The 23,873-nt window shown below is 37.6% G+C and overlaps 2 protein-coding genes across 2 annotated transcripts in view; both read right to left on the bottom strand.

The window, feature by feature from the left end:
• Positions 1-4,151: 4,151 nt before the first annotated feature.
• Positions 4,152-9,210, bottom strand: LOC137960092 (NADH dehydrogenase [ubiquinone] 1 alpha subcomplex subunit 8-B-like). The gene is made up of 3 exons (XM_068807568.1): positions 9,074-9,210; positions 8,791-8,987; positions 4,152-4,467 (listed from the first exon to the last, which is right to left on the bottom strand). The coding sequence occupies exons 2-3, from the start codon at positions 8,976-8,978 to the stop codon at positions 4,332-4,334; spliced, it is 324 nt and encodes a 107-aa protein (XP_068663669.1). The 5' UTR covers positions 8,979-8,987; positions 9,074-9,210; the 3' UTR covers positions 4,152-4,331.
• Positions 9,211-9,765: 555 nt separating this feature from the next.
• LOC137960030 (sister-chromatid cohesion protein 3) overlaps positions 9,766-23,873 on the bottom strand; it is a 35,367-nt gene continuing 21,259 nt past the window's right edge. The window contains 5 exon segments of the mRNA XM_068807484.1: positions 9,766-10,030; positions 10,375-10,454; positions 10,456-10,682; positions 12,446-12,570; positions 12,655-12,920. Of these exon segments, the coding sequence (XP_068663585.1) occupies positions 10,407-10,454; positions 10,456-10,682; positions 12,446-12,570; positions 12,655-12,920 (666 nt within the window). The 3' untranslated portion in view covers positions 9,766-10,030; positions 10,375-10,406.

The raw sequence follows: 23,873 nt of genomic DNA, 5'->3' as shown, positions 1-23,873 counted from the left end.
TTCTTCAAGTATTTCGATTTCGGCTAGAAGATCTAACACATATTTTTGCTGTGAAAGAAAGACTCCATGTTTCGATCTTGCTACCTCAATTCCAAGAAAGTATTTCAATTGTCCGAGATCCTTCATTTCGAATTTAGTGGCTAAATACTCATGTAAATCTTGCATTTCACATGGGTCATCTCCTGTCAAGACCGTATCATCAATATACACAATTAAGGTTGTTACTTTTCCTTCTTTGTGTTTTATAAACAAAATATGATCCGAGTTACTTTGTTTATAACCAAATTCCTTCATTGTAGCCGAGAATCTCCCAAACCATGCTCTAGGTGACTGTTTAAGCCCGTACAACTTCTTCAATTTATAGACTTCACCTTGACACAAATAACTACTTTTAACTCCAAGTGGTAGCTCAATGTAGGCTTCTTCTTCTAAGTCTCCATTGATAAATGCATTTTTAATATCAAATTGTTTTAGAGGTCAATCTCGATTTGCTGTATAGATATAAGATTGTGAATTGTATTGATCTTAGCTACTGGTGAAAAAATATCCTGATAGTCTATTCCATACATTTGTGTATATCCCTTTGCAACTAGCTAAGCTTTATACCTTTCAATACTTCCATCTGGTTTGAGTTTCACCGTGAACACCCATCGACATCCAATTGTCTTTTCTCCTTTAGGCTGTGGAACAAGTTCCCAAGTGACATTCTTTTGTAGAGCCTCCATCTCTTCGTTCATTGACTTTTTCCATTTTGGATCGGCTAATGCATCCTGCACATTACTAGGAATATAAATCCTGGATAATTGATTAACAGTAAATGCATACATAGTCAACCTATGGGAGGATACATAGTTGTTGATTGAGTATTTCTTCTTGGCTTCAGGATCAGGTTCATACTGTTTCTTTAGAATTCCCCTATTCAATCTTTGTGGATATCTAGGAGTTATATTTTCTGTAGGAACACATGTTTCATTCGACTCATCAAACACAGGATTCATATTTACTTGAGGAGGAACATTCTGGGTTGATTCTTTAGTTGATGGTGCAGATGGAGGCAACTCTGAGGATTCTTCAGGAAAAATTAATGATTCTTGCTCGGCTTCATGGTTGTGATCACAATCTTGTTGCACATCATGATGACCTGGTTACTTAAAAAATTCATTCACTGCTTCTAACTCAATAAACTCAGCCCTTCCACTATTCTCTTTTTGAACATTCTCTTTACTTGAGCTCTCCCCTTGAAGAGAATTCCGAGAGACTCCCCCTGAGTAATAAGGCTTTAATTCATGGAAAGAGGCATCTAGAGTCATGTTGGAAGACAGGGTCCAAGCATACACGACCAAGGAAGACTCACATATCAAAGTGTATAAGAAGATGGGCCCAAGTCCATAAGACTAAGGAAACCCCATGGATCCAAGAGATATAGAAAAAGGGCTCAAGACCCACATATCAAGGATAAGGCCCATAGGCCCACATACATTGATGGCAGGATGGTAAATAATGGGTCGTCTCATAGAGATGGTATTGATGTAATTATGTTAAAGTTCCAGGGTTTAAACCCTAAACCCTAAGCCCTAAGTTCATGGGTATTATTGTAATAGTGTAGTTTCATAAATCTATAAATAGAGCATCAGGGGGAGGGTAAGAAAAATCAAGTCCATAACCCTTCTTCCTCCTGTTTTCTCCTAATGAGTTTCTTTCCCTTTTTCTCCATGAGCTAAATTCATGGAGTCCTGAAAATCTACATGGTATCAGAGCTTTGATTTTCAGGACTCCGACAATGGTATTTCAGGTTTTATTCTCCTCCGTTTAGGATTAGAATTTTTTCTTGTCATCTTGTTATTCGTTTTTTTCCCATAGTTGCTCGTGATATTAGTTTTCGAAAACCATCTCCTACCGGTTTATTTTATTTTGAAGCTCTAGCTGGATGACGAGGTCCATTCTGAATCACGTTGTTTTTGCCAAAGAAACGACGATACAAAAACTCTGTCGAGTTCCGTTTCTAGTTTCTGTCATTGCTCGCTGGGAGGTGGCATTATTACCAGAGTTGCTTCTCCGTGATCTTCCTGGTTCATCTCCAACTTAGTTGCCCTTTTTGGTTTTCCACTTTGTTCGGAAGCAGGGAAGAAGACGACGTTGTTTCTGGATTTAATTCACCAACTTAGGCTCTCGCTGCGATTTCTTCTAGGCTTGGTCTTGCCTTAGGGGAGATGCCTAAAGTATGTTGACTCAAGAAAGTTATTTATGGCTTAAGACAGTCCGCAAGTTTGGTTTGAAAAATCCAGTCGGTGGTAATGTCTTATGAGGTTCTCTAAAAGCACATTGTGACCACTCCTTGTTTATAATGAAAAGATCATCTAAGATTATAGTATTGTTGGTGTATATGGATTATATTATTCTTTTTAAGATGTGGAGCCTAATCAATGCCTTACGTTGAGTCGGTACACGAATCCATGATATATTGATTATTGTTCATTAAGGGTAGTTTGGGAATTTCACACTTGTTATCCGGTTGCTCTAGTTTTTTCCTTATATTTGGGAGCGCCGTTGTTAGGGTTTCAATTATCAACCCGAAGTAAGACCATTAGTTGCGGCCCATGCGAGGTTAGAGAAAAAACACCCGTAAGTGTGTGCGATTTCTCTTGTAAACTATTTCTTCTTCATAGTGGATTATTGTAGTAGCGGAAGATAGGACGTAGTCTCACCTTAACACGACCCTGTATAAATCTTATTGTATTTTCGTGCTCATTTTTTTTTTTCTATGATTATTATCATTACTCTCATTAGTTTGGAATTACGGCATCTAATTCCTAACAATTCCGTCATACATCAATATTTTTTGCAATAAAAAAGTTAAATCCCACTTGGCAACATACTTCCAAACTAAGGATTTGAGGCTATTGAAATACTTTATGGGGATTGCGGTAGCAAGAAGCAAAATATGGATTTGTCTTGATATATTGGAAATATATAACAAATATGCTATAAGAATATAGTCTTTTGAGAGCCAATCCAGTTGATACTCTAATGGAAGTTGGTCATGATTTCCATGATGATCAGAATGTAGAACTAATGATAAGACAATAAATTGGAGATTAGCTGGTAAAATTATATTTGCAATGAGTGTAGTGGGTTTGTTTGTGGACCATCAATGTAAAGTCCACCTAGAAGTAGTTAGAGAATTTTAAGATATTTAAAAGGGGCACTAGGAAATGGTTTTTTCTTTAGATCTAGTGGTCATTTGAAGATTAAATCCTTCTCTACTATTGATTATGCTAATTTAAACTAGACAGGAAGTCAACTACATGTTCCTAGGGGGTAATTTAATAAGTAGAAAAAGTAAAAAACATAATGTAATGGCTCGATCTAATGTTGAACTTGATTATAGAGCAACGACTCATACTGTTAGTGAGTTGATGTGTGTGAGATCAGTCTCGCAAGAGTTAGTCTTCTACCATAATGAACCTATGACCATGTTTTGTTACAATCAGACAACTACTTTTATTGCAAGTAATCCAATCTTTCATGAGAGGACAAAGTACATAGAGGTAGACTATCACTTTATTCGGGATGTCATGATGAAGGTGTAGTCACACCATTTCTTCGATCTGGATATCAACTTGGAGATGTTTTTTTATTAAATCATTATGAAAGTGTGAATTTTTTATTTTATATAAAAAGTTGAGTCTCTTAAACATATATGCTTTAGCTTGAGGGACAGTGTTGAAAAACAAGTCTAGGGGTATTTTGATAATTTATCTCATCAATAAATTTATTCTTCTATGTAATCTTGTTCTACATATTGAATTGTATCTATGGTTCAACTAGGAGATGATGGCTTGATTGTTTAAGTGAGGGCATTTTCATAACTTAGGAGAAGGCGTTGTAAATTTATGGAGACTCAATTAAATAGAAAGGGGTCATGCACGACCCCCAACAAGCTCTAATTTTGAGCTTTTCGTGGTTCTTTCCTCTCTTTCTTCTCTCCTCCTTGTCAATCTTCAATTTTTATATATTGTTTCATATGACTACAGAACTGATGTGGACTCGCTATGAACTGAAAGCCATTGCCACAATTTCATCTACGAGAGCAAATTTAAGATCAGTGAGCAACACAATTCGAATGGACCAAGATGTCCTTAACTGCAGCATTTATAAAGAAGAGCAGCCACAAACGGATGTCATTTCATTTGTTAAATCAATTCTCAAAAATCTACAAAATGTATTTCAGCCCAGAAACAATTTAAGGGAGCAAAGGAATTTCTTGACCAGTAGTTCTCCTTTAGAGTGGTCTGCAAATTATTAATAACATCAAGACACTTTGTACTAGACTATTCTGACCACGGACATGCTTTCTCAAAATCCTCTTGCTCTTTACGGCAGAACTCAAACTCATTGGTGTGATAGTACATGCAACCTGCATAAGCATCCATCTCTTTTGAGCATCTCTCATGAAGCCCTTTCAATCTGCAGAATAAGACAGAATTACTCGTGTCGATTAGTAATGGACAAAACTAAGAATTCTAAATGGCTTAAAGTTTGGACGAGCCTCTATGCTCATACTAAATATATAGCACAGAACCAATATCTAAAAATCTAAACAAAGTGTGATTATCAAGTAAAAACAATGATGAAAGACTCCAATGTGACTACATGAAGCAGCACTGCTATAACACTTCAGTAACCTAAAAACAGTCCGACGAGGAAGTGAATGCAATGGGAAAAACATAAACACATCAGGTAGAAAAAAAAAATTTCTTGAATAATAAGTTGAAAAAATGATTAATAAAAAAAGGAAAAGAAGCAAAAAATGTATAACTGCAGTCCATGCCAAATTACACGACCATCTAATGATTGACAGAGTCATTCTGAGAGGTTTCGAAAAGAATGTTGGTCCAATTATCAGTATAAGTTGGTCTTTGCCTGTACAACAATAAACCTATTTGACGTAATTAAGGCCAACCAAGCAACCTTTAGAGAACAACAATGTGAAAATTGGAGAGGGGGATGCACAGGTTTTCGGTAAGTAGGCCACTACAGCAGTTAACAAAGCAATACATAAGAAATGGCAGTAATATAGTAAACGGCTTAAAAAAAAAAAAAAAAAAAAAAAAAACGTTCAAGACTCCTAGAGGAGTAGATTCATATCTGGTCACTTCAGCTTTCATGAGAAGTACAGAAACTGAGAACTAGAGCCAAAATGGAAATGTTCAAACTAATAGAGCCTCCAACATTTTACTCAGGTAAAATTTGAATCACTACATCAAAGATCCAGTGAGCAAATGATTATTAAACTAGAGAGATACAAATAGACATGATTCATACTTAATTTAAGTTCTCAAAACAATTATGTTTCAAGTCAAAGATCCCTTCCCAAACTGATTAGAAGTCTGTTACAATCAACACCAGATTCCGTCTCGTGGTAACCAATAAGCAGTTTACTTGGATCCTAATCCCATACAACAAACTAACAAGCAGAATTCAGAGACCTTAAATACCAAGATTCTCCCAGTGACAATATTTAATCAGAAATTTTGAATACCTTATCTCGAAGAAATCTTTCTAAGTTGTAGCTGGCTTTTGTATAAGAGCCTCAAAATAAAGAGGGAGACAATAAACAAACTACATTTCACATCCATTAAAAATTTCCTTCAAACAGCAATAAACAACTCCTCACTGTCATTGCACGGACTTAAATATTCAACCACGAATTAGTTGAGTACATGATGCAAAAAAAAAATCACATATAAGATATTCACCAATTAGTCAAAAACCAGAATTGACCACATCCAAATGAGTTTTGAGTTTTTTGTTTAAATTCACTTTTTTGTTTTCAATTTTTCTCAACGTATGTTTGCATTCACACTGAAGTACTTGTTTCAGTCATAATGGCTTTGAAAGAGGTTAACCCATCCAAAACATCAAGGTATGTTACAATTTTTTTTCTTGCCAAACCACCATAAAAAGATATAGCATCATCAGAATGCTGGAAAATCTTCTATATGTGGACCTTCCATAGCAAAAGAAACCAGATGATCTATATAAAAGACATCAGTTTTTTAAGGTTCCTCCAACCAAAAGAAATAAACACGGGAGAAAAAAGGTCACATTTGGCAGTGCACCGCAACCCCTTGACCCTTGGCAGGTAGATTGTATAAAAGAAACAGCAGTGAAGATAAACAATTTCTCATCCAAAGATTCCCAACAGTCATGTCATCCTCTTCAGGATGTGGTCCATAATATAGCTTCATAAAAAGCACACATGTTGCTAGGGTGCTAGAACTGGTATTAGTAGAAATCTGTCACCAGCCAAACAGTAATTCTGGTGGTCCCTCTTGCAATTTTTTTTAACGGGATTAAGATAGAAGGAAGTAACTCATTCACCAATCCTTGAGGAACTCCATTTACGTCCCAAGAGAAGGAAAGTAAAATTTTAGGGCAAGAAGATTCTCCTTTCCCTCTCTCTTCTTGACCTCTTTTCCCTCCCATTTCACTTTCACTCTTTCGTTTGTTCTCTTTCTTCCCCTTGCTTTTATCCACAGTAACTCCAATAAACACAGACTCTTGCATTACTTCAGTATGAAAGGAAATACACCAGAAAACTAAGTCATGGTACTAAACTTCAAAATGTACATTTTCTTAATGCAATTTCAGAAGCACTATCCCACACATATAAAGCTATTTTCTTGATCTAATTTCAATTACTCTAGTTCTTCATTTTCATAGACAGTTCAAGAAATGTGAAAATGAAGACACTATCAAGAATCTTATGGCTTCTTGAATTTCCCTGTTCAAGAGAGAGAAGACTAGGTAGCATTTAAGATCATTATCCTGTGTACATGGTAGACCCTTTTCCAAACCTAGATTCGTGAAGCTACAATCATTTCATTGCCAGTGATACTACAGAACAGAGATTCTTTTGATAGGATTCTTCCTTGGACACATTTTTTTTACAGCTCAATGCCCCTGGCCAAGTGAATTGCTGTTTAGCAAAAAACTCACAACTGTTTTTCCTTTTTAAATGGAGAGGATTTTATTCCAGAAGAAGAAATAGTACATGAACTCAGCAAACAGGCCAGGAGGGAGAAAAACTACAAGAAGATCATTAAAAGAAGTGGGAGGATAATCGTGAATAGAAGTTGAATTTTAGTCCCATCCAAGCTAATTTATCAGATAAACAATTGGCAGACCGCTGTGTCTGACGCTAAGGAAGAATAAATTTTACAACATCTTAAATCTCTTGTGCTATGTACCAAAATCACCAAAGACTGATCAAAGTTGTTCCTGCATCAGCCAACAACATCCATGGAATCAATTTCCAGAGGCTCAGAAAATCTATAACTAAAGATCCATTGTTAAGGAGGGCTTTGGGCTCAGCTGCAGTTGAATCCATTCCCCAAATCCTGAGGGTCCCAGATTTCAAATAGAGTTGCCATCAAAATTAACTAGCTTAATGGCACCCCTTTGAGGAGGAAGCCATGGATCAACAAGAAGAGAACCTGAGCCACCATTGGGAAACTTGTGCCTACTACACATAAAAGCAAGAGAATCCCAGGAAAATGTGATAAAAAGTACCGTTAAAACTGTCTTCAATTATACACCAGAGACAACCAGAAATTTGAAACTGGTTCTCCACAATAATATCATTTTGGTTCATGAATATTTCTTGAGTTCACTTCAACATATATCCTAATGGTTGTATGAGGTTAATGTAGCCAATGGAAGGATCCTTCAACCGTGAAGCAACGTCCCAGACATGTTAGAGAAAATCATGGTTATCATATCTGCTTGGATCTCTTCAAGCTTTGGGAGGACAAAATGACCTAGGTTGAAGTGGCATGGAAATACTGAAAAGTGGAAGCTTAGTGATGTAGCTAAGACAATGTGAAATAGGGGAAGGGGCTAGCTAATCCTACTGACAGATGTTATACCAATAGTGATGATTTTTTTTTTTTAAATGGATGCTGATGGTGATGACGAAAGAAAGGATTATAATTATTAAGTACATGCCTTCATCATTCACTCATTAAATCAACTCCAGACAACTGTGCTAAGGGGGCACAAAACAATAAGAGAAAATGATGAAGTGCCATTAAGAAAGAGAAGAAGATTGAATTTCTCTGGTGATCAGGATTCACATTATAGAAATTATCTTATCATGATAGAGAATAAAATTATGGAAAAGCAGGCAGGCAACTTGAATTCAAGCTCTGTACCAAGCCAACAACAACTTCCATGCTTTTTATTTTCTGCCAAAGATAACTTCCAAGACTTTTCACCTCCATAATACAAATAAATGCAGAGCATCTCACCTGTAGTTCCTTCCTCCAATAATGATGCAACATAAGTACCTCAACCTACAAAAGCAAAACATTCGAGAGAACAACAAACAGAGTTTTTTTTCTTTGAAAATCCCGATTGCATATTGAGATTTTTAACTTGAAAATTTAATAGAGCTATTTGTTACAGAATATACAGTCTTTGATCGTCAAACGCAGCCGGTTTCTTGCATTCGAAGTTGATCGCCTCTCACTTAAACACAGACAATGCACTTTACGACGTTCAGTTCTATATGCAATAGAGTACAATCTAGTCATTCGAACCAATTTCAAAATCGCTATTAATTTGCGACAAAGCAAATTATCCCGAATCAACATCTAAACGATGCCAAATGAAAGACACACAATTCCCAATCCAACAATACAACGCCTCCAACCACCTCCCAACCAGAGAATCACAAATAATCAAGCAATAAAATTAACAAAGAAAGAAATGTGCCGCTTTGCTTACAAGCTTAAGACGCATATAGTAACTTGCTGACCCTTGTCGAGGCATTTCTCCGGGTTTGGGTCTTTCTTCTTGCATCTGAGGAAGGCCATGTTTTCGGCTCTGCACTTCTCGGCTATGTGCTTCGAACAAGAGATGAGAACCGCGGAGGTTGGGATCGGATCACCGATGGCGTCGACAGTATTTGCCATTGGAGATTTCTGTGAGCAACAAAAAGCAAAGTTAGGGCACAGATTGGAAATGCGGGGAGAAGAATAGAAGACAGTATCTGGGTAACGGAAACAACCTTGTGGGGGGGGGGAGTAAAGAGGAAAAAATTATGTGCAGAGCAGGCGGAGAGGGAGTTGGGAGTCAGGACGCCGGGAGAAAGAGACGATGGATGAGCCGCGCAGTGACCATATTGCCGATTCCTTATCAGTTTTTACTTTTTACCAATTAGTGTGCTGTAGCCAGGCTCCTTTATCTCGCGCGATGTAGCCCGTTTACTTCTATTGAGTTTCAAATTAATACTCTTGCTTTACCTACACATTGCACTATTAGATTCAGGTATTTAACCAAATAAGGTTTGAAGGTAGGTTCAATTTGCCACAAGAAGCATCCTATAAATTGAGAATGAGCTTGGTTGTGTTTCGACGAAATCCCCCAGCAAATCAACCCATTAGGCATATGACCGGTTCTCTGCGCCCCCCTCATTATTGAGGGTGACTCCAAAAGCTTTTATAGACTGGTGCGCTAAATCAAGAACAACTCCATGAAGGACATTATGATGCCTACTTAGATATTTGTACCATTACATCCACTCTTAATTGTTCTTAAACCCATGTTGCCCGATCATCAAATCATTTTGCCGACTCTCAGGCAAAAAGCGGCACTTCCCTTCAATCCCTAGTTTTTACCTTTCTATTTCAGTTTGAGTAGTTAACAATTTTAAGTTCAAAAAGAGATGAGATTCCAGCTAAAGACAAGGGCAGTCCTGAATCAAAGGAAATGAGAAAAAAATTAATATAGGACACCTTAAAAAAAAAAAAAAAACATTTGCATAGGTAAGTTATATAAGGATCACAATCGAGGACCAGTAGCTGGTGATATTTACACGCCTGCTGCACTTCACAAAAAAATTTCAAAATTCAAAAAAAAAAAAATACAACATTGGGAAGATGACACTCAAATTTGTAGAGGCTAGCAAGCTTACAGATATGTATCGGTGCAGTTCGAATACAGTCCTTTTCGTACGCCTTGGACCCTACAGAAATAGAGCATAAAACTGGATCAACCAAAACCATAGACAAAACTCTCTCCTAACACATTAGTATAGACCATCTTTGAAACGGCTGAAGCGGATGTACTGCTTGGAAGTGATTTTATCTTTATCAAGACACCAGACCAAGAGCCAGATTACTCCCAGAAATGATTCTTACACTTTTCTTTGAATAGTGGATTTATAAACCAACAAATCACAAACTATGACAAGATATACTAGTGACTTATGAAGATGGGTTAGTTTCTGATTTGACAAAGCTTTTTCTTGTCTAAATGCTTTATATATTAAAGAAATAAAATAGTTAACGAGTTGCAAGTGTAGATTACCTGTCGTTCTAACATTTTGAAAGTGCCAAACTTTAATTAGGAGTTCTTGCAGAACCAGCACTATTTGCTTGACCTTTCTTTTTCACGCAGTGAAACTCTCATTAATCTCAGTTTGGAAGCAGAGGACCTCAATGAATGTATTAAAGGACGCTCCTCTTCCTCTGGTTCTTCTTGATCCTCTTCTTCTTGATCAGACTCACTAATAGAATCATCATCCTCACTAGCACCTTGACCATCAAATAATCTTTTTCCTAGTACGTTTCTTGTTTTTCTAGGTCGACCTCTTGCAGGACGCCCTTCTTTCCCATCTGCATTCAAATGCTCAATGTCAAACCTCTTATGCCCACTGAAGAAATGGCTACATGTATTACATGTCAAAAATAAATATATACTACAAACTATCCTTGCATTATCAATTGCCCCACCGAATAAACAAACTCAAACCTTGCACTTTTCTATGGAACGCAATGGCATAAGCAACTCACACAATAATATTGGTCAGGCAAATACCAAAATAATGCATAGTAGCTTTAACTTGGAAGGATAAGGATCCAATAATTATTATGATGATCATGAACTTATAGTTACCATAACAGGAAATGAGAAACAGAAACAGGACTAGAAAACTAAATAAACTGAAATAGAATAAAATCAAAGGAAACATGAACATAGAAAACAAACAAGAAACTAAACCTTATAAACACTAGGAACAATGAAGAAGAAGCCATTCAAAAACCAATAAGAAATAATAAACAAACTGAGTAGAAACGTTTTGCACAAAACTTATGGAAGTAATGATAAGTAATAACTAATATACAGCAAAGTCAATAAATTTTCTTCCATGGAGACTGACCCTGTACAGCCACCTACTTGAACTACACCTTTTTTTGCTATATTTCAACCTGAACATAAGTTTCCACTCTTCATACCCAAAGGCTTGTGCCAACAATGAGGTAGTCTAAACAAATCTTCCAGCTTCATACGGCTCTAACATGCATTATCAGATTAATGTTCTAATATTTGACTAAAGTTTACACTGGCTGTCAATCTGACTCAAGTCTTCCATAATGAAACTGTGAGTGGCAGTTAGTACTAAATGGAGTATCAGAACAGAACACCTATATATTCCAAAAATGTTCAACACGTGGTTTTAGCAGAGTTACAGATCTACAAGTCTAAAACTACCATCAAGTTTTTCTGAAGGTTCCCATGATTTGCCGCCATCATGTTTATGAAACTTCTCTAAGGTACTTCATGAGTTTTTCTTTTTTACACCTCTTGTAGAAAACTTTCTAGACAATGCTTTGAGATATCAAGAAAACTGTTTCAAGAGTATTCTGCAGATGCTTTGATGCAATTATCAGATACTTTGAACAATCCAAAAACTGTTATAATATGGTTTCAAAAATGCATTTCCAAAGATTTGGCACAGTTGGGGGAGTCAACCAGACTATCTTGCACTCCATCCTCTCCTGGGCCATACCTTTGGGCTATTTTTGCCTTTTCTAAGCTCTGTTATCCATACAAATTTGTGACTTTTTGTTAAACAGTAAGATCAAGCTCCCCTTCATTTGGTTACTTGGGCTCCGCTGCAGGATAGATGGTTAAAACTGAAGTTTGGCTCCTCAAAGGGGAATTCTGGGCCTGATGGTGTAGGGGGAATGGTACGTGATCAATATAGTGCTGTTCTTCTTGTATTCTCAGGGCTGGATGGGGTTTATGATTCAGTTAAGGCAGCAATTAGAGTGGTGCTTACGGGATAGGGGCTCTTTTCAAAAATTTCAGTAAACTGGTGAGTGTGGAGGGGAATTTAACATTGTAAGTCTGCATTCAAAGCAATCACCAACCACCATGAAGGCTTCAGCATTTCCATGATAAAGTTGTAGGTGTAAGCTCTTCTCTTTAGATTGAATAACAACACACTTTTTGTTTTTATCTTAAACATTTTTCAAGTCTTGCACTCCCTGGATTAGAGAGGTAATAGGGTACTTTTGATAAATCAGAATCAGAGAAAATAACAACGACAAAGAGTTTTAGGACCAAAGTTTCAAATTAATTCAAAAGACTGTACCATGCAGAGCATCATTCTTTGAATACTTTTCTTGCAAATGATTAACAAATGTGTAATACGGCCGCCACCCACTAGGATCTTCGTCAGTATTGTAGTCCTCCGATCTTTGCTCAACATCTTTAAGACTGCTTGCAAAATACACTAGGAGTCAAAACATTTTCTCATTGAAAGAAAAAAAAATCCAATTAAAAAGATGAAAACAATCTTACATATCTATCACATCTGATGTTGGAAGTTTGGACACAAATGGCAGTACACCAGCTTCTAAAAAAGCCAAATGCTTCGGAGCATCCACAAAAGCAAATGAGATTCCATCAACTACAATTTTTTGAATATGAGATCTGTGCTTGTTGCGAGCTGCACCAATGAATAAACCAGACAGACGAGCAGCCAAATCCTTGCAGCCGACAAAGGACTTGGTTGTGACAGACTCATCATCCCTTCTTGAAGTGTCCTCCACATGCCGCATATAGGCCTAATTCCATCAGAAATGAGATCAACTTCTTGGTTGTGACTTGGACTTTTTAGATGTGTAGAAAAGATCAAAAGAGAGAAATAGAGGAAGAAGATGAGAGAAATTGAAGAGAGAGAGAAAGAGAGACAAGAGCACCGCACTGTGCAGCACTGTTCACAAGGAGGAATTAGACCTCCTCCTTTAATTAAATAAGTGACAGATAGATATAAATCCAAAAATGCCCCTCTAGACCCAATAACTTATCTCCAAGAATAATGAACTTATCTCCAAGAATAATGAGCATATGTACCTGAAAATTTAAACTAAGACTTAACACAAATTGGTAACTACCCTCCTAGTCCTAGAGGTACAATACATGAATGTAAAATGACTAAAATACCCCTGATACTAATAACTTTAACACTTCCCCTCAAGCCAGAGCATATATATATCTAGAAGTCCACCTCGTTACAAAATTTCCCATGATCTCGCTTTCTAAAAGCTTTGGTAAAAAAATACCAAGCTGATCTATAGATCTTACATAGAAAGTAAATACTGCTCCACTCATCATAACATCTTTATAAAATGACAATCGACCACCACATGTTTAGTTCTTTAAAGAAAGACAGGATTACTAGCAATAAAGATAACGGCTTGACTGTCACAGTACAACGTCAAAGCCTCTGTAATAGGAAAATGTAGCTCTTGTATTATAGATATCAACCACAACAATCCACTAACTATATGAGTCATAGCTTTATACACAGCTTCTGCACTTAAGTGAGCAACTACATTCTGCTTTTTGCTCTTCCAAATCACCAGATTACCTCCAACCTACATACAATATCCAAATGTAGATTTCTGATCTAATTTGGATCCAGCGTAGTCAGCATTAGAATATCCTATAATTTTCAAATGTCCATGTGACTTATACAACAACCCTTTCCCTGTTGCACCTTTCAAGTACCTTAATATTCTCAAGACAACTTCTAAATGAGTCTTGCGTGGACGTTCCATGAACTAGCTAACCATACTCACTACAAAGGCTATATTTGGTCTGGCTACTGTAGCATAGATAAGCTTGTATACTGGCCTCCTATATATGGTATTATCTCTGAGCTCATTAGTATCCTCCTCATGAAGATTATGATTAACATCTATAGGCATCTCCACAGGTTTAGCTCCTAACAACCCATATTTATATAGCATATCAATCACATATTTTCTTTGGGTTAAAACCAGACTTGCTTTACTTCTTAGCTACTTCAATCCCAAGGAAATGTTTAAGTGTTCCTAGATCCTTAGTCTGAAAATGGCTTACCAAATATCTCTTTACCACATCAATGCCATCTTTATCACTTCCAGATAACACTAAGTCACCCATGTATACAATCAAGACCACAATTCCAGAGAACTGTTTCAGCACAAATAAGGAGTGATCACAATACTCAACTCAAAACCCAATGACATCACCACAGGCTGAACTTATCAAACCAAGCTCTAGTACGCAATCTGCATACTTTTTCAGTTTCCCCCAGAGCAACATACCCTAGAGGTTGCTTCATATACACTTCTTCTACGAGATCACCATATAAGAAGGTATTTTTTACATCTATTTGGTATAATGGCCAGCCCTGATTCACAACAATCGAGACAATCGAGCAAAAGCCAACCAGGCAACAAGTGGGAAGGTCTCAAATAGATCCACCCCATAAATCTGTGTGTATCTTTATAACCACAAGTCTGACCTAATATCTCTCAATGGAACCATCAGCCTTATCCTTCATTGTATACACCCATCAACACCCTAGTATGGTGGCACCTGGTGGAGGCTCGCACTAAGTCCATGTGCCTCTATCAATCAATACTTCCATCTCAACTTCCATGACTTATTTCCAAAGAGGTGATAACATGGCTGTTTGCACATAAAAAGAAAAAGAGCAAGAGGACAATGATAATGCAAAGGATTGAAAAGAGTCAAACAAGTGATAAAAGTACACGTACATGGTAATCAGATGCTTAGTGCCTTTATGGGTAAACGCAACAACACCTTTGCGAAGAGACATTGGTAGATATTGTTGAAGAGCAGATATAGAAGAGTCTTATACGACTCTTACAGTAAGAAGTCTCACGAGCCAAAAATAATATGGAGTCTTACAAGAGTCTCACTAGAGGTCTCAAAGAAGAGTCTCAGCTAAAGGTGTTTTAATTATGTTAGTCTTCTATTTATGTTCAGTTGTTCACTTGTTCGAGGATTTATCTTTTAGTGCTTAAATTTGGGTGTAACTGGTCAAAGGTAGTTTAATTGTAATTGGATTCTACTTGTTTCCTCTATTATAAATTGAGGCTCATGTACTCAAATTACATCAAGTTAGTGAAGTTTTTCTCTTTTCCAGAAATTCAACATGGTTTTGGAGCGGATTCAGTTAGTTGACTTGGTCAACCTACAGAGATAATATGATCATTTCCTAATCTATCACCTTTAGAAGTTTAGGTTTGTATTTTATCTTTTCTCTCTCTTTCCTATCTCAATACCCGTTGTTTTCTTGGCGTTTTCACCTCCACACTAAACTTTTCATATTACAAATTATATATTGACAAAAAGATCTTCAAGCCTACTTTCCGACACAAAAAAAAGTTTGGCAATTGGAGTTTTTTATGGAGAGAAATCAATATTTGAAGCAGCAAAGGTTAGACTGCAAGAGAGGTTTGAGCAGCAGCAGAAAGCTTCATCTTTCGAGGCATTTTATACCATTAAGACCGATACTTTATATGGAGAATTATATATCAAAGGAAAGATTTTTAAGTCTATTTTCTTACCTATCCAACCAATTCTCAATCTGAGTTTTTTGGAGGGAGATATCGATCATGGAAGAGTCAATGGTCATGGTAGCCAAAGAAGAAAGAATACTCAATTCGGCCAAATTAAAGAGTCTGAAATTTAGAAAATTCTTTCTTAAAATAAGTATATTTTATGAAGAAAAGTATACTTGGATGAAAGGTATCGAAGTCTAGTATCAGAAGGAAAAATTTCTTGTCAATCTAATTTATATTTAAGGAGATATTCGCATTGGAGTCGGTAAGGGTCAAGCTACAGAATGAAGAAAACCAAGAGGTCATAAAAGATTCAAGAACAAAGTTTTTTATGTCAAATTAGGTATCAATTTAAAGATATTTGCGTTTAGTTTCTTGAGCAACAAACCGTTTGTGATTCTGAGCTATATTTTTGGAGATATAGATATCAAAAGTACCAAAGGTCAGTTTTTCCAAAAATCTCTCCTTTTTCTTATTTTCTCTCCTATTATCTCTATTAAGTAGTTGAGCCTAATTAACGCCTTACACTAAGTTGGTACGCAGATCGACAATATATTGACTGTTGTTTCATTAAGGGTAGTTTGGGAATTTCACAATTGTATTGCGGTTGCCCTAGTTTTCTCTTTATATTTGGGGGCATCGCTATTAGGGTTATCATCGAGGAGGATCATCGGTTACGGCTGAGAAAGGTTAGAGAAAAACACTTGAGTGTGTGCGATTTCTCATGTAAACTACTTCATCATCAGTGAATTACTGTAGCAGCGGAATACAGGACGTAGTCTCACTTTGAGGCAAACATGTATAAATCTTGTGTTTTTCATGCTTGCCTTTTTCTTCTTCTACAATTATTATTGTGCTCGTTAGTATTGAATTAGGGAGTCTAATTCCTAACAATCTCTCCATGCATTGGCATGAATTGAGTTTCCATTTCCCTTAGAATTCTAGTTTTTAGCCAAATTTCTCTTCTAATTAGAGAGGTCTAGTTAGACTTAATCACTCCATGATGTACTCATTCAAGGTATGCAATATCTCGCTTCAATGTTGTTTTCAAGTTTTGCATTTTTGTTACTTGGTTGTGTATCTTCTGCATAGTTAACTTCGAAAAATTGTGGTCACCTCAAAGAAGGTTATACTTGGTCAAGCTTATTAAGTTCTACCATTATAGTCTCCCATAGTTTTCAAAAAAAAAAAAAAAAGGTGACTTTGGAAGTATGAGTGTTGTATAGTTGTTTCCTTCCAGTTAAAGTTGTTCCCAGTAGTATTTGTTTAGTTTATCATCTTGTGTTTTTATCATTTCAGAAAAATGCCTAGACCCACTACCTAAAAAGTATAAGAGTGTGTCTAACGTCCAGCTTGAGGGAAGTCTTTTATTCTTCACCCAAGAGGTGATTTGAGCTTGAACTACTCATAAAAAGTGAGAAGTCTCTTTGTTAAGCCCAAAAGTTGGGCTGTTTTTCCGCCTTTAAAATTGTGCTGGGTGTATTTTAGACTATGACTGTTTTGACTGGTATCTGGAGTTTTGTTGTATGAGTAGAAGTGATTTTTTTCTCGTACATTGTGTTTTGTCCAAGTTAGGTCTCTATATCCTTTTCATCCCTAGCTTGAGAGGGAGAAGTAGAAGAACTACAAGAAAGAGGTATTTTGTTCGACATAATGTGGTAATTTTTATGTGATCAAAATATTCAAGAAAAAGGGAGTACAAAAGATGAAGTTTTTGCATATATGAAGATTTTTTTTCAGCTAAAGAAAATTAAAGACCAAAAATCTTTTTCATTGCAAGCTGAAGTTATAAACTCCAACTAGAGGGAGAGTGTTGAAGAGCATATATGGAAGAGTGTTATATGATTCTCATAGTAAGAAGCCTCACAAAGACAAAATTAATATGGTAGAATCTTACAGGAGTCTCACAGGAAGTCTCACAGAAGAGTCTCAGTTAAAGGTGTTTTATTTATGTTCAGTTGTTCATTAATCTTTTAGTGTTTAATCGTGGGTGTAACTGGGACAACGGTAGTTTAATTGTAATTTAATTCTACTTGTTTCTTCTATTATAAATTAAGGCTCATGTACTCAAATTACATCAAGTTAGTGAAGTTTTCTCTTTTCCAAAAATTCAATAGTGAATTACTTACCTCAGGAGTAGTAGACAAGAGAGGCATTAGCGCAGGTGGGAGAGTGGACTTCGGAGTTTTTTTTTTTTTTTTAGTAAAAAGGTGTGAATATATTACTAAAAAAAAGAGAAAATATACAAATACCCTACAAAACAAAAGCTTCCTCTACAACAAGATGTTGGAGGGAAACGCCTAGTTTAGTCTGATTATCCTCTAGGTGATTAGCAGATCTTTGAATATAATTCTTGAAAAATAGGTAATTAGCCCGTAGACTCTGTTTAAGTCCATAAATAGCCTTCTACAGCTTACACACCTTTTCTGTCTCCCCTTGAGCAACGTACCCACGAAGTTGCTCCATATACACTATCCTCATCTAGATCACCATATAAAAAGGCATTCTTCACATCGAGTTGAAAGAGAGGTCAACCCTTATTAACAACCACAGATATTAAGATACGTACCGAAGTAAGTCGGGCCACAGGAGAGAATGTCTCAAAGACATCAACTCCAAAATTTTGCGCATACCCTTTCGCTACTAGCTGAGCTTTGTACCGTTCAATAGAGCCATCAACATTATATTTGATAGTATAAACCCAATGACACCCCACAATAGCTTCTCATGCAGCTGGATCACATAGATTCCATGTTCCCCGAGACACCAAAACACTCATCTCATCATCAATAGCTTGTTTCCATTCTGGAGAGTACAAGGCTTCTTGCACTGAACGAGGTATATGGGAAGTAGGCAATGACATAGCAAAGAACTTGAGGGATGGGGACAAAAAATCAAGTGACACATATTTTGAAATCGGATGACAAGTACAAGACCGTTTATCTTTTCATAGACTAATAGGCAAGTCCAAATCAGAGACAATAGGATCTGCAAGCAATGAGGAAGTTGGTGGATCATGAGAAGAGAGCTCTGTAGAGATAACTGCTGGAGGCACTATAGGAGTACGAGAGCGACGACTGTAAACACGAAGAGGCAATGAAGAACTTGATGACATTGGTACATCCAAAACTACAATAGAAACAGGACAGTCTGAAGGAGATTCAGGTGATACAGGAAGCTCAGTAGATGATAAAAAATATGGAGTATGTTCAAAAAAAGAAACATCAGCTAACACATGTTTTCCGTCGAATAGGATCATAACATTTGTACCCTTTTTGTTGACGAGAATATCCCAAAAAAACACATTTGACAGACCGAGGTGACAACTTATCGACCGAAGTTTCAAGCATATGAACAAAACAGATACATCCAAAAATACGATGAACCACACTAAACAATTTACAATTGGGTTTTAAAACCTGAAGTAAAACTTGACCACTCAAAACAGTTGAGGGCATACGATTAACCAAGTAGCACGAAGTTAAAACTACATCTCCCCAAAAAGATTTAGGAACATTAGGAGATGTCTATTTTTACGTTCAACCACCCCATTTTGTTGTGGTGAATAAGGGCAGGATGTTTAATGGGTAATACCATGAGAATCACAAAATACTGAAAATTTATGGTTAAGATATTCCAAACCATTGTCAGTACGGAGTACATGAACACATGCACCAAATTGATCTTTTTTTCATTGAAAAAATTGAGGAATATATCAAATACTTGGACTTCTCCCATAGGAGATACACCCAAGTGACTCTACTGAAATCATCAATGAACAACACAAAATACTTAAAACCAAATGGGCTAGGAACCCGACATGGACCCCATACATCAAAGTGGACTAATTCAGACAACTTGGTGCTTTGATTAGAACTAACTGGGAAACTAGAGCGACGATGCTTTCCCAGCTGACAAGATTCACAATCAAATGAAATATCGACTGGCAGAGAAGGAAAAGACTGACGCAACTTAGCTGGTGAGGGATGTCCTAAGTGCAGATGCCACAAGTAAGAAGAATTTGTAGTAGTGACAGTTACAACTCGAGAAACAGATACATCATCCAGCATGTAGAGCCCTCCCTTCTCATGTCCTGAACCAATCGTACTCTTCGTCTGCAAGTCCTAGAAAACACAAGAAGTAGGATAAAAGGTTACTAAATAGTTTAAGGATTTAGTTATATGACTCATAGACAAGAGATTAACTGGAAACTTTGGTACAAATAAAACAGAATTTAAGGATATTTGTGGAGTAGTGCGAACTATACCCTCCCCTTGAATGGGAGAGGTGGATCCATCAGTTAAAGTAACTCGACGATATGAATGAGATGGATTAATGGACTGAAATAGAGAGGGCATACTTGACATGTGTGTAGAGGCTCCTGAATCAATGATCCAAGAGCGGGCATTCATACCTGTACTAGCCATCATGGCACTTGTTAAGGAAGGAGTCTCGATAGTCTAAGAAACAGTAGATGAAGCAGTCAATTGACCCGATCACTGTAATAACTGCTTAATTTCCTCATACGATCCAGTGTGCGAGGAGGCGTCCTTATCTGTGACTATAGAATTGGCCCAGGTAGGCTTACCAAATTTGTCCCAGCATTTCTCAAAAATATGATTAGTCCTACCACAATAAACACATTTTCGATCCCCCTCATTATTTCAGCCACGACCACGGGTTGTGTAAGAGCGACTTCTACCTCTATTATTACCACCATGAAACTGACCGTCGGGCTTACTAGTAGAAGATTGAAGGTTAAGAGCAGCTACTTTTGAGAGGGCTCCACCTGACTCAATTCTTATTTACAACTGCACCTTCAGCTCGAAGAACTCTATTAAAAGCTTGCTCAAGAGTGGTCACATCCTCATTAACCAACAATTGGGCTCTAATAGCATCATACTCATGCCCCAAACCATCCAAAAACCGGGGTACTTGAATCTGATTCTCTTTCTTACGGATGTCTTCAACATTCGTAGTAAAAGGATGGAATGTACTAATCTCCTATAGTACTCCCCTCATCTCAGTGAAATAATTTGTCACTGATCTACCTCCACACTTCATATTAAAGAACTTCACATATAACTCATAGATCCTTCATAAATTACTTTCTTAAGACAAAATGGAAGCCAATGTAGTCCACATTGCCTTAGCAGTATTGCAACTCAAAATCTTATCACTAAATCTGGATTCCATACTATTGACCAACCAAGTCATTACTAAATTATCTTTTGCCACCCAATCTTCAGTAACAGGTACCGGGGGATCATCATTTATATATTTTGTCATTCTTCTGGCCCTCAAATACATCAAAATTGATCTAGAGCAATTTACATAATTCGATCCATTCAACCGGATCGTAGTTATCTGAATAGACTGAGAGAATTTCACATCTGAGCTCTTAGCAGTCCTTTGGACAGCAACCCGTCTGCTGGAATCAGCCATTAAATATCACCAAACACCACAATTCAGTACACTAGAGCGTCAATTAACCAAAGGGAAGCACTTTCCCCAAATTCAATATTTGCGTAGTCAAGTGGGCCCCACACCGAATTCAATTAGGGCAATGCAGCACCCAATTCATTCAATTTAGAACCAATAGTGATCAATTCCAGCAATTAAGACCATAAATCAATGAAAGAATAACCTAATTGCAAGAAATCAAGATTGCGTAAGCTATATGGTTGATGATGCAGGCAGATTTGAGAAATTTCCTCAAATTGAGATCATTAAACACTTCTAAATCCCAACATTCAGTCAAATAGAAGCAGTAATCATTAGCCCATAGGCTAAAATAGGCAAAAAAAGGGAAAAAATGAAACTTTTACCCTACCAGTCCAGAAATGTGGGGAAAACCTTCAAGGAGATTGCTAAAAATGGAGAGAAGATCCACAAAATCCAAAGAAACTTGCCCAAGACTTGCGTTACTGCTCTGATACATTGAAAAATTGGGGGGGGGGGGGGGGGGGGGGGGAGGCGTTGGAGGGGTAAAACATTTCCACGGAAATTTGTTCCTTTGAGATTTTGGAATTCTTTCCACATAAGTATCCAGAAGGTAACTTGCCCAACAACTCTATTGCTCAATATATTTCTAGGAAGAGATTTTCTGTTAAATTTCCGATTATTCCTTTATTTTCATAAGGCCTAGACGTTATGACCAACGCAGCAAGAGATATGTAATTTTACGAGCTTAGGAAGATGAACGCTTGTGATAGTGAGTATAGTAGATGTGAGATTTTGAGAGGGACAGTATTGAAGACCAATTTTGTTAATGAGTTCGGCCTAGACTGAATGGGCATAATCGCAGTGTAACATAATATGATCTACGGTTTCAGGAGTGGTTTGGCAAAACAGGCACAAGGGATCCAAAACATTTGTTCCTCGGTGAATTAACGAATCAGATGTTAGAATTTTGTTTTAACACGCGGTCCAAACGAAGAACTTCGCTCTCGGAGGTTGGCTAGATTGAGCAGAGGGGGGAGGGAGTAGGAAGTTGTAGGTGGTAGAAGTAGAAAACGTACCTTGCGGGCATGGAGTCCAAATGAGAGAGTCTGATGCATTTCTGAGTCGAACCGACGATAAACTCGACAGAAGATCAGCAACTTCAAGAGCTTCGACATCCGCCAGCACTCTACGAAGGTTCAATTTCCACTCACCAAAATTTAGCCCGATCGCAGATATGGTCGTATCTTTGTTTCTAGCCAGAGGAAATATTTGACAATGGCTAGTATTGAAGCTGCTTGGGCCAACCCACTAGTCTATCCAGAATTTTGTCTGTAGCTAGTACCATTGTAGCACTTGACGACATTTTTGAAAGCAAGCAACATCTACGCAATCTTTTTCCACATAGGAGATAATTTATAATATCTTCCACCTTCGGTCCACTAGCCAGAATTTTTTTCTACTTTGGCCACGGCTATGCCTCACCATATCAAAGTCGGTTGCATATTAAATTTCCAGATCCACTTCATAAGAAAGGCAGAATTTGTTGTTGCAGTATCACGGATCCCAAGACCACCCATTACAATAGGTTTACAGACATCAGACCATTTAACAAGGCAATATTTTCTTTCCCCATTTTGCCCACCCCATAAAAATCTCCTTTTAAGGAACTCAAGTCTATTTCGACCATTGGACCAGGTATATTTTTTTCCAGAAAGAAATTTCGGAAAGCTCAAGACTACCAATGAGATCGGAGAAGGCTCTCATTATTGAAGTGGTTTTGATCGCGGGAGGGCTTTTTTTCTAAGCAAAGAAGAATGGCATTGAAATCACCGGCCAGAAGCCAAGGCAGATCCCAAAGTTGGACAAGTTGAAATATTTCCTCCCAAAAGGAGGCGCAGTCGTTAGGTCGAGTCCAGCCAACGCCCACGAAGTTCCCAAGGAATAATCGTGGAAGCGAATGGCAATGGAGAATTGGCCCACCTGAGAGAGAGAATCGTCTATTGCTTTTGGGTCTCAGATGACTAGGATGCAACTAGAGTGCCCAATCGCATCGACCGTTGCCCACATAGGGTCCAAGCCATACCATAATTCGCGAGCAATAGAATAGTCAAAATTTTGCAGCTTAGTTTCAACAAGAATTACAATTTTTGGCTTACACTCAAAAACGGTTGCTTTGATGATGGCTCCCTTAGACTGTGAGCCGATTCCTCTGACATTCCAGGACATGATAATCATTCAAAACGGGGTGGGGTGAAATCCTTCTCCCGTCGTCGAGAAGCCTCGTGATAGTAAGAGCTAAAAATTCATGCAAGTTGCATCATTTCAATGTATTCTTCTGGTGGGAGATCTAGCTCGTGCTCTTACAGAAATTGGAGGAGAGCATCCTAAGGTTGGGGCTGCTGAAACGGGTAAGAGGCAGGCAGAAAGTCTGACATTGGAGGAGGAAGTTTAGGACGTGAGACAGAGGGGGTGCTGGTTTTCTAGGGGTTGGTAACTTTCGCTTTGCCCTTCCTCTTCTTCCTGGAGTAAGTGTAGGCGAAAGGGGTAACGGAAGGCCTTTTCTCCATTTCGGATGTGGCTTTTTTGGAAGGGGAGTGGAGGGAGATTTGGGTTTGGAGCTTCCATGGTAGAGTTTGGGTTGAAGATTCGGAGGGGGATGGGGCAAAGACTGGGGCAGGAGGTGGAAGTTAAAGGAGCCTAGGGGGGGGCGCTTTG

This window comes from Aristolochia californica, unplaced genomic scaffold (genome assembly GCF_029961685.1).
Source record: "Aristolochia californica isolate CCGP_79_NKW_82.1479 unplaced genomic scaffold, dmAriCali1.0.hap1 SCAF_3, whole genome shotgun sequence".
NCBI classification, from domain to species: Eukaryota; Viridiplantae; Streptophyta; class Magnoliopsida; order Piperales; family Aristolochiaceae; genus Aristolochia; species Aristolochia californica.
Note: the sequence above shows the minus strand (reverse complement) of the source record. Positions and strands in the feature narration are given on the sequence as shown.